The sequence below is a fragment of the Oncorhynchus mykiss genome, chromosome 24 (genome assembly GCF_057628025.1).
Source record: "Oncorhynchus mykiss isolate SJ-2025 chromosome 24, ASM5762802v1, whole genome shotgun sequence".
Lineage (NCBI taxonomy): Eukaryota > Metazoa > Chordata > Actinopteri > Salmoniformes > Salmonidae > Oncorhynchus > Oncorhynchus mykiss.
The window spans coordinates 29,647,826-29,659,812 of record NC_143045.1 but is presented as its reverse complement, the minus strand read 5'-3'; the positions used below and the strand labels follow the sequence as shown (position 1 = coordinate 29,659,812).

Sequence of the window (11,987 nt, the reverse complement as noted above, 5' to 3'; positions counted from 1 at the left end):
ACCTGGCTCTCAAGAGTAGACAGGCTATGTGCACACTGCCCATAAAATGAGGTGGAAACTGAGCTGGACTTCCTAACCTCCTGCCCAATGTATGACCATATTAGAGAGACATATTTCCCTCAGATTACACAGATCCACAAAGAATTTGAAAACAAACCAAATGTTGATAAACTCCCATATCTACTGGGTGAAATACCACAGTGTGCCATCACAGCAGCAAGATGTGTGACCTGTTGCCACGAGAAAAGGTCAACCAGTGAAGAACAAACACCATTGTAAATACAACCCATATTTATGTTTATTTATTTTCCCTTTTGTACTTTAACTATGTGCACATCGTTACAACACTGTATATAGACAAAATATGACATTTGAAATGTCTTTATTATTTTGGAACTTCTAGGAGTGTAATGTTTACTGTTCATTTTTGTTTATTTCACTTTTGTTTATTATCTACTTCACTTGCTTTGTCAATGTAAACATATGTTTCCCATGCAATAAAGCCCCTGAGAGAGAGAGAGTTCACACAAGAGAATTACATCAGATGGGACAGGAGAATTACACCAGATAGGACAGATTGACCCTAGCCCCGAGCACATAGACTATTGCAGCATAGATACTGGAGGCTGAGACAGGGAGGTTCGGGGGACACTATGACTCCGTCCGACGATACCCCCGGACAAGGCCAACCAGGCAAGATATAGCCCCACCCATTTTGCCAAGTCTCTTTCTTTGAACTTTGAACTTCTGCAACATTTAAAACTTTAGCAACAGAAAGACTTATTAAAGAGTGAGGGTAGATAGTAATGTGAAGGTAGATTTTGCAATGGAACAATCAATCCTTCTCTCCCTCTCTCTCTCTCTCTCTCCACCCCCCTCCCTCTCTTTCTCTTTCTTTCTCTTTCTCTTTCGCTTTCTCTCTCTCTCTCTCTCTCTCTCTCTCACACACACACACACACACACACACACACACACACACACACACACACACACACACACACACACACACACACACACACACACACACTCACACACACACACACACACACACACACACACACACACACACACACACACACACACACACACACATACACACACACACACACACACACACACAGACACACACACAGACACACACACAGACACACACACAAAGACACCCTGTTGTCACACTCCCCCTCCAGAGCCTCTCTCTCATCATCATTCCTATACTAATTTACTCCTACCAACCACAGGACTCAGAGGAGCTACAACTGGCTCTGTCAATGAACTGTGACAAGGTGTTGTTCTTTGGGTTATTCTCCTCCCTCTCTCGCCTTCCGGGAACACTAATTGGCCACATGCAGAGTAATGTGACCAATCGAATCATCCTCGGCAGAGAGCCGGAGCTGCAGATCGGAAGAGCAGAGCGTTGGGCTCAGTCCGGCTCCCACGCCGAAGAGTTCCTGGGGTGACACTATCTTTTCCTTCCTTTACCTTGGGAATACCTCGGGATTTACCCCCCATCTTCTCATCCCACGGATTTGGTGGTTTTCCCCCCCCTGGCCTCGCCTCCTGCCCGCCCTCGGATCAGCGCTCGGGTGAAAAGGGCACCATCAGACGGGTGATCGCTGGCCCTGGTGCTATACTACGGTGAGTAACCTTACGGATGGACTGGGAGTCAGACGATCCAGGCCACTGAGAGGAAGAGAGAGAGGGTGATACGAGACTGTGTGTGAGAGAGACAAAGAGACAGGGAGAGAGACACAGCGGCAGAGAGAGAGACAGACATCGACAGAGAGACAGATTGAGAGAGAGGGAGAGGGAGACAGAGAGACAGAGAGGGAGACAGACAGGGAGACAGAGAGGGAGACAGAGACAGACAGAGAGGGAGACAGAGAGAGAAAGAGTGAGAGAGAGAGAGACATTGATAGAGAGACAGAGTGAGCGACAGGGAGAGACAGAAAGAGAGACAGACAGAGAGACAAAGAGAGAGACAGACAGCGAGACAGAGAGTGACACAGCGTTAGAGACAGAGAGGGAGACAGAGAGATGAGACTATGGTGCATCACAACAGAAAAAGCTGTAAAATCTGTCCCAAAAAAGTTAGACTTTCAAATTTCAAACTTTCAAGATTGAGTTTGTGCAACATTATTGAACAATGTGCAAGAAATTGACCAGCCGAATCACCCATGCCAGCAAAACTTAACCAAGACTGGGTCTACTGTCAATCATGTACATGTAAATGAATACATAAACACAGCTTGTACCCTCGGAGACCCTAGACTGAAGAAGTCAAATAACAGGTCAACTTTTTCCAGCTTGAAGTAACAAAATGGGTGTTTCTTTTCATTTTTAACACGTTCGATATAGGCCTAAGTAGGACAAAGGGAGGTCAACTTGCACAACCTGTCTTACTCTGTTTCATAACCACAGAGAAAGCATTTACAGGATGTATCTATAATATAACTGAGTCGATAACTGTTTAGCTCCAGGTGGTTATCAGGTTCTCCCCTCTTGTACTCATTGGATCTCTATGGGGATGGGGGTAAAGCTGGACGTTAGAGGGAGACCCTGTTAACCATCTGGAGCTAAACAGTTATAGACTCAGTTATATTATAGATAAATCCTGTAAATGCTTTATCTGTGGTTATGAAACAGAGGTGGACAAGTTGTAATATTAAACTTCAACATATGTAAGATGCGGTAATCAACACCAGTGGAGGCTAGTGGAGGGATAAATCAGAGGACAAGTAAAACAGCCTCCTCCTACATATACCTATACCCCCTTAAACTTTGGCACCTAAGACAAACACTCAATAACGTATTATCTACAATTAACGTATCCGCTGGAAAATGGCAAACGCTCCTGCACCGCACTTCGCAGTGATAGAGGGCCCTCTGATGATTGTATCATTGTTGGCTAAACTAAGCTATAGCTTAGGGAGCAATGTAGCCAAGCTGTCTCCAACCAACAACCCCAAATTACAACCTCAAACTATCCCAGCAGCCACTGAGCCTCCTCATCCATCCACAGAGAGAGCCCGCAGAAAGAGTGCTGTTGTTAGCATCAGCTAATAGCCGCCACTATCTCACACACATACTGAGGAGAAAATGGCCGCCAGGCCCAACGGACTGTGGGGGACATTGGCGATTTGTAACCACTGTGTGTGTGTGTTTTTGCCTCCCCTGCACGCAGCATGCCCCTCATGTGACGGCCTCTCTGATGGCCTCTCTCAAGCTGGCATCCCCCCACCTCAGGACAATGAAGCACTTCTTACTGCACTAACACATAGCCATGCTTACCCATTACCCTATATTGTTTCTGTAATAACAGTCCCATGCTTGGCCTAGAGAACAGAAGTGGTAGCTAGCAGCAAGCCGCTGCAGCCTGACTTGTTAGCCCGTGCCAGTGATTATTTCTGACCAGTGGTGTAAAGTACTTGAAAGTACCACTTAAGTAATTTTTTTCCTATCTGTACTTAACTATTTATATTTTTGACAACTTTTACTTTTACTTCACTACATTCCGAAAGAAAATGATGTACATTTTACTCCATACATTTTCCCTGACACCCAAAAGTACTCATTACATTTTGAATGCTTAGCAGGACAGCGAAATGGTCTAATTCACTCACTTATTAAGAGAACATCCCTGGTGATCCCTACTGCCTCTGATCTGGAGGACTCACTAAACAGAGAACATCCCTGGTGATCCCTACTGCCTCTGATCTGGAGGACTCACTAAACAGAGAACATCCCTGGTGATCCCTACTGCCTCTGATCTGGAGGACTCACTAAACAGAGAACATCCCTGGTGATCCCTACTGCCTCTGATCTGGAAGACTCACTAAACAGAGAACATCCCTGGTGATCCCTACTGCCTCTGATCTGGAAGACTCACTAAACAGAGAACATCCCTGGTGATCCCTACTGCCTCTGATCTGGAGGACTCACTAAACAGAGAACATCCCTGGTGATCCCTACTGCCTCTGATCTGGAGGACTCACTAAACAGAGAACATCCCTGGTGATCCCTACTGCCTCTGATCTGGAAGACTCACTAAACAGAGAACATCCCTGGTGATCCCTACTGCCTCTGATCTGGAAGACTCACTAAACAGAGAACATCCCTGGTGATCCCTACTGCCTCTGATCTGGAAGACTCACTAAACAGAGAACATCCCTGGTGATCCCTACTGCCTCTGATCTGGAGGACTCACTAAACAGAGAACATCCCTGGTGATCCCTACTGCCTCTGATCTGGAGGACTCACTAAACAGAGAACATCCCTGGTGATCCCTACTGCCTCTGATCTGGAGGACTCACTAAACAGAGAACATCCCTGGTGATCCCTACTGCCTCTGATCTGGAAGACTCACTAAACAGAGAACATCCCTGGTGATCCCTACTGCCTCTGATCTGGAAGACTCACTAAACAGAGAACATCCCTGGTGATCCCTACTGCCTCTGATCTGGAGGACTCACTAAACAGAGAACATCCCTGGTGATCCCTACTGCCTCTGATCTGGAGGACTCACTAAACAGAGAACATCCCTGGTGATCCCTACTGCCTCTGATCTGGAGGACTCACTAAACAGAGAACATCCCTGGTGATCCCTACTGCCTCTGATCTGGAGGACTCACTAAACAGAGAACATCCCTGGTGATCCCTACTGCCTCTGATCTGGAGGACTCACTAAACAGAGAACATCCCTGGTGATCCCTACTGCCTCTGATCTGGAGGACTCACTAAACAGAGAACATCCCTGGTGATCCCTACTGCCTCTGATCTGGAAGACTCACTAAACAGAGAACATCCCTGGTGATCCCTACTGCCTCTGATCTGGAGGACTCACTAAACAGAGAACATCCCTGGTGATCCCTACTGCCTCTGATCTGGAAGACTCACTAAACAGAGAACATCCCTGGTGATCCCTACTGCCTCTGATCTGGAAGACTCACTAAACAGAGAACATCCCTGGTGATCCCTACTGCCTCTGATCTGGAGGACTCACTAAACAGAGAACATCCCTGGTGATCCCTACTGCCTCTGATCTGGAGGACTCACTAAACACACGTTTCATTGATAAATGATTGGAGCCCCTGGCTTTCCCTGCTTTGCTTTATATAAGGAATTGGAAAATATTATATTTTAGCAATTACATTTACTTCTGATAGTTAAATACATTTAAAACCAAATACTTTAAGATTTTTACTCAAGTATTATTTTACTGGGTGATATTCACTTTTTACTTGAGTCTTTTTCTATGAAGGTACCTTTACTTTTACTCAAGAATGACAAATGGGTACTTTTTCCACCACTGGTTCTGACTGTAACAAATCTGTAATTTAATTAGCCAACATAAGTGCCTCAATATTCCCCAATTAAAATGTTGATGAATAAAACCCCTTAGAAACATAGAGTTACTCCAGTGAGATTCCCACGACTTTTGTGACTGCCCTCGTGTGTAGTCAAGGCTCAGGGCTCATTTTTACTACCGAGTGTAATTGTATGCGTCTAATACACAGAAAAGAACAACAACACAATTTCCCAGCTGATTTTCTACTTCGTTAGCTGTACAAACATTGCACAGCTTTTGACAATTACATTTATTGAAGTGTGTTTGATTCAACAGAATAACTTTATTAGCTGTATATTCCATGTATACTTACAGACAGTATATGGTGCACAATTTACAGGCTAAAATTATAAACAGGAGCGATTTTTAGCCATGCATCCCTATAAGTGCTTCTGGTCCATGATGTGAGTTAGATACAGCACTTAAAATAATTGTTTGTAAAATATGTGTGCAATGTTTTCTCAGCTCATCTCTTGCAGCTAGCAAATACTGTACATACACAATGCAAACAAGAGACTTCATGGGTTCATAAAAAAAACATCTTTAATCTCACAGAATGACATATATTTTCATATATACCTCAAACATCATCACATAGTAAAAACGTCCCATCATATAGTCTACAGTCAGTACATGAGGAGGGTGTGTGTTATTTATCACAGTGATCATCCATAAAGCATTCTAACATGTTGCTGAACAAGACTAGAGAACAGATGGGAGAGAGAAGTCCCAGTCTGGTACTGTAGTGATTGTTACTGAGTCTGTTCCTCCAAGATTAAACTCAACACATTCCTGCTCTGCATGTCGCTGTGTTCCACTGACAGATACCCCACTGAGCACATCTCTAATCACCTGCAACAACATTCTAGACGTTTCTGGAAGTTTCTGTCTCTCTCTGTCTGTCCCCCTATGTACATAACTAACTACATAACAATGTCAAAGTGGATTTGTAAAGTCAAAGTTGTCCATGTTTACAAAGTTATAATAAACGGTCTTCTATGATTCTTGGCATGATTGTCCTTGTTTCCAGATACCTTCATCCTGACCTGCCCACTCGCCTGCCCTCGACCCCTCACCTCCCTGTAACCATGACGACCAAAACAACCAATGTCCTGGACGGGAACAAGGTCTCCTCCTCCCCTCTCCTGTTGTCCACATCATCCCCGTCCTACCTGTCTTGCCAGCGCCTAGTGACCAAGGACGGTCACTGCGCCCTGCGGTCCTCCCCTCCCTCCCCTGGCCTGTGGCCCTCCTGGGCATCTGCCTCTGCCTGGCTGCTAGCCCTACAGGTAAAAAATAAATGAGTTGACACACACACAATAGTTGAAGAGGTGCTGCTGACTAAACGGAAAAGTAAACTTAACATAAAAGGTTACACACAGACACTCTATGGGACAGTTTTGCAGACATAGATTAAGACTAGCCTTGAATTTAAACTCTCAATTGAGAATATCCATTGAACTTGATTATAAGACCAGGATCAGGCTTTATCTCTGTCTGGGAAACCAGCAATAATTGAATGGGTATATACACCCTGGCTCTCCCCTGCAGGACCTGTGGGGGGCAGTGGTGTGCCTGCGCTGGCGCTGGGTCCTATTGGCCTTCTGCACCTCCTTTGTGGCCCACTGGCTGCTGTTCGCCTGTCTGTGGTACCTACTGGCCCACCTCAATGGAGACCTGGCGGTGGAGGACCACGACGCTCCTCCAGAGGGACACGTAGTGTGTGTCAAATACATCACCAGCTTCACCGCAGCCTTCTCCTTCTCCCTGGAGACCCAGCTGACCATAGGGTACGGCACCATGTTCCCCAGTGGGGACTGTCCCAGTGCTATAGCCCTGCTGGCAGTTCAGATGCTGCTGGGGCTCATGCTGGAAGCTTTCATCACAGGTACTTTCTAATGGAGAGGAGCACTTCTCTTTCTCAGGTTGTTGTTGTCCGTTTCAATGCTGAGGGTACAGCTGTTTGGTGTTCTTCATCTTGCATTGTTTTTTTCTTACTCTATTATTTTAATTTCTTGTTAATACTCAATCTTTGTCTCACCTGGGTCTCTAGAGATAAAAAAACAACACAACATACATATTTCTGAGGAAAACTACTGATATCTACATTTTCTCTCTCTCCCTTCCCCACTCTCAGGTGCGTTTGTGGCTAAGATCGCCCGTCCCCAGAAGCGTGCGGGGGCCATTCAGTTCAGCCCCCAGGCAGTGGTAGGTCAGCACCAGGGCCAGCCCTGCCTCATGTTCCGGGCCACCAACCTTCTGCGACGCCCCCTGGTGGACGTGGAGGTCAGTGCCGTGCTGTACGAACAGAGAGACGACCAAGTCCTGCACCAGACCAACCTGGACTTCCAGCTGGACCGGCTGGGCCCACGCCCCTGCCCCTTCTTCATCTTCCCCCTCACCTTCTATCACGTCCTGGACCGCCACAGCCCCCTTTACCCGGCCCTGCGTGAGGGCAGCGCCAGCCATTTTGAGCTAGTGGTGTTTCTCTCCGCCTCCCAGGAGGGCACGGGCGATGCCTGCCAGAAGAGGACGTCCTACCTGCGCCAGGAGATCCAGTTTGAGCGGCGCTTTGTGCCCGCTGTGGGGTTGGACAAGCAAGGCAGGTACCAGGTGAGCAGTCAGCACTTTGGCATTGCCCACTGCAATGAGCCTCTGGACAAGGAGTGTGTGGTGCAAATCAACGGGGATGGGAGTGACAGGATGGAGTAAGGGTGGGGAAGGAGGAGGGTGGAAGGGAAGGATGGGCAGGAAGAAAGGGAGAATGAGGTATGGGAGAAGGGGAAGAGGGTAATGGGTGAGAGGAGTAAGGGACAGAGAGCAACGTGGGATGGGTGGGTTCCGGGGTTTAGAATATCTATATATATAGTACCAGTCAAAAGGTTGGGCACACCTACTCATTCAAGGGTTTTTCTTTATTTGTACTATTTTCTATATTGTAGAATAATAGTGAAGATATCAAAACTATGAAATAACACATATGGAATCAAGTTGTAATCAAAAAAGTGTTAAAAAATCCAAATATATTTTATATTTGAGATTCTTCAAAGTAGCCTCCCATTGCCTTGATGACAGCATTGAACAGTCTTGGCAAAGAGAAATGACAGTGCATCATTACTTTAAGACAAGTCAATTCTGAAAATGTCAAGAACTGTGAAGGTTTCATCAAGTGCAGTCGCAAAAACCATCAAGCGCTATGATGAAACTGGCTCTCATGAGGACCGCCACAGGAAAGGAAGACCCAGAGTTACCTCTGCTGCAGAAAATACATTTATTAGAGTTAACAGCCTCAGAAATTGCAGCACAAATAAATGCTTCACAGAGTTCAAGTAACAGACACATCTCCAGATCAACTGTTGAGAGGAGACTGCGTGAATCAGGCCTTCATGGTCGAGTTGCTGCAAAGAAACCACTAATAAAGGACACCAATAATAAGAAGAGACATGCTTGGGCCAAGAAATACGATCAATGGACATTAGACCGGTGGAAATCTGTCCAAATTTCAGATTTTTGGCTCCAACCGCCGTGTCTTTGTGAGATGCAGGTGAACGGATGATCTCCGCATGTGAGGTGTGATGGTGTGGAGGTGCTTTTCTGGTGACAGTGTCTGAATTCAAGGCACACTTAACTAGCATGGCTACTACAGCATTCTGCAGCGATACGCCATCCCATCTGGTTTGCGCTTAGTGGGACTATCATTTGTTTTTCAACAGGACAATGACCCAACACATGGCCTGTGTAAAGGATATTTGACAAAGAAGGAGAGTGATGGAGTGGTGCATCAGGTGACCTGCCTTCCACAATCACCCGACCTCAACCCAATTGAGATGGTTTGGGATGAGTCGGACCGCAGACTGAAGGAAAAGCAGCCAACAAAGTGCTCAGCCTGTATGGGAACTCCTTCAAGACAGTCTGAAAAGCATTCCAAGTGAAGCTGGTTCAGAGAATGCCAAGAATGTGAAAAGCTGTCATCAATGCAAAGGGTGGCTACTTTGAATAATTTAAAATATAAAATATATTTGGATTTGTTTAAACACCTTTTTGGTGACAACATGATCCATATGTTTTATTTCATAGTTTTGAGTTCTTCCCTATTGTTCTACAATGTAGAAATGTGTAAGAAATTAAGAAAAACCCTTCAATGGGTAGGTGTGTCCAAACTTTTAATTGGTACTGTATAGTAACACAGGGATAGAGATAGGGGCGGAAAATTGTGGGTTAGGGGCAAAATGGGAGGGACAGGTTTCTATGGCTCTGCTACCTGGTTAAGCAACCATCCACATCAAAGGGCATTTATCCAGTCGATTGAAGATCACTAAATTGTAGAGCATGTTCTAGTTACCTGTGATCTCTAGAACCAACAGGCACATTCACTGTCATGAAGGATGATATTCCACAATCAATAACACCGTGCTGCTATGGAATACACTCTGGCTGCATTTACACAGGCAGCCCAGATCTGATATTTTGTCCAATTATTGGCAAAAGAGCTTATCTGATTGGACAAAATCCCAACTTGTGATAAAATATATATATATTTTGGACACACATACAAGTTTGGACATATCTACACATTCAATGGTATTTCTTTATTTTTACCATTTTCTACATTGTAAAATAATAGTGAAAATATTTTATTTTAGATTTGAGTGTGCAAAGCTTTCATCAAGGCAGAGGGAGGCTACTTTGTAGAATCTCAAATGTAAAATGTATTTTGATTTGTTTAACACTTTTTTGGTTACTACAGGATTCCAAATGTGTTATTTCATAGTTTTGATATCTTCACTATTATTCTACAATGTAGAATTCAAACCCTTGAATGAGTAAGTGTGTCCAATCTGTTGACTGGTACAGTATATATATATCAGAATTTGACTGTCTGTGTAAACGCAGCCTCTGTAGTCTAGAGGAGCCTACTTTGAAAGGTGACAACTCAATGTCTTCAATCATTTTAAACTGAGGTATATAATATTGAACTGTCAGAAATTTCAGTCATGCATTAGAAAATATCAGTTGATTTAACTGAAAATGTATTAGATTACTGCCTTAAATGTTTATAAAAAGTCAGAAATCAGTGTGCCTATTTACACCAAATATTAGCCAAAGATTAAATGTAATAATTTGTTATACATTGATTACACATGTTCAATATGTAAAATGCTATGACTTTAGATTGAGCACTTTAGTGATAGGTTAAAGGTTTGGAGAACGATGTCAGTAGATCATCTTTACGTTTTCCCTTTGAATTGATGTAAAGACGAAAATCACTATTTCATCATGCATGTATGCATGAGTCAACAGCAAAACACAAAGATTAAAAAGAAAATGGAAATAATGTTATGGGAAGCCCTGATTTTCAGAGATAAAATCTTATTGTAACATAATACATGTTCCAATGGCTTGTACAGTGTACATTACATGAAATAAAATAATATTTTCTGAACAATTCAAATGGAGAAACATTACTTGTTCATACTTTCTCATACTTCATTTCACAGGTTCTCTCACAATAACACAATATTATATACATGTTGAATGTGGATGGCAATTGGCTACAAAATGTAATGCTGTATGACCGTGGTATTACAGCTGGGGGTGTACGGTACGACACCAAGTCAGCCTCGCTACCATGCTGCCTCCTGTTAGTACAGTGCATTCGGGAAGTATTCAGACCCCTTGACTTTTTCCAAATGTTCTTGCTTAACAGCCGTATTCTAAAAATGATTAAATAAAACATTCTCGTATCTACACACAATACCCCATAATGACAAAGTGAAAACAGGTTTTTCTAAATGTTTGCACATGCATTTAAAAAAACAGAAATACCTTATTTACATAAGTATTCACTAGTATAGGTCACTAACAGAGCTCCAGAGTTCCTCTGTGGAGATGGGAGAACCTTCCAGAATGACAACCTTCTCTGCAGCACTCCACCAATTAGGCCTTTATGGGAAAGTAGTCAGATGGAAGCCACTTCTCAGCTAAAGGCACATGACAGCCCACTTGGAGTTTACCAAAAGGCTCCTAAAGGACACTCAGACCATGAGAAACACATTTTCTGGTCTGATGAAACCATGATTGAACAATTTTGAGGAAACCCGGGCATTATCCCTACAGAGTGACGGTGGTGGTGGCAGCATCATGCTGTGGGGATGTTTTTTAACGGCAGGGACTGGGAGACCAGTCAGAGATGAGGGAAAGATGAACGGAGCAAATTACCGAGAGATCCTTGATGAAAACCTGCTCCAGAGTGCTCAGTATATCAGACTGGGGACAAATGTTTACCTTCCAACAGGACAACGAACCTAAGCACAGTCAAGACAACGCAGGAGTGGCTTCGGGACAATTCTCTGAATGTCCTTGAGTGACCCAGGCAGAGCTCGGACTTGAACCCTGAAGCTGTGCAGCGACGCTCCCTATCCAACCTGACAGAGCTTGAGAGAATCTGCAGAGAGCAATGGGAGACTCTCCAAATACAGGTGTGCCAAGCTTGTAGTGTCATATTCAAGATGACCCGAGGCTGTAATCACTGCCAAAGGTGCTTCAACAAAGTACTGAGTAAAAGGTCTGAATACTTATGTAAATGTCATATTTCTGTTTTGGTTTTTTTATTCTAAATTTCCAAAAATGTAAAAAAAAGTTT

General features: G+C 44.1%; 1 protein-coding gene across 1 annotated transcript; it reads left to right on the top strand.

The window, feature by feature from the left end:
* Window positions 1-1,221: 1,221 nt before the first annotated feature.
* Window positions 1,222-10,796, top strand: LOC110504130 (inward rectifier potassium channel 13). The gene is made up of 4 exons (XM_021582958.3): window positions 1,222-1,635; window positions 6,375-6,633; window positions 6,896-7,232; window positions 7,482-10,796. Exons 2-4 carry the CDS (start codon window positions 6,433-6,435, stop codon window positions 8,054-8,056), a joined length of 1,113 nt encoding a protein of 370 aa, XP_021438633.1. The 5' UTR covers window positions 1,222-1,635; window positions 6,375-6,432; the 3' UTR covers window positions 8,057-10,796.
* The last annotated feature ends 1,191 nt before the right edge of the window (window positions 10,797-11,987 follow it).

Excerpts from the sequence above, each read along its gene's own strand:
- LOC110504130 (XM_021582958.3), top strand. The coding sequence starts at position 6,433 with ATGACGACCAAAACAACCAATGTCCTGGACGGGAACAAGGTCTCCTCC. Across the intron at positions 6,634-6,895 it reads CCTGGCTGCTAGCCCTACAG|GACCTGTGGGGGGCAGTGGT; the intron begins GTAAAAAATAAA and ends TCTCCCCTGCAG. Across the intron at positions 7,233-7,481 it reads GCTGGAAGCTTTCATCACAG|GTGCGTTTGTGGCTAAGATC; the intron begins GTACTTTCTAAT and ends CCCCACTCTCAG.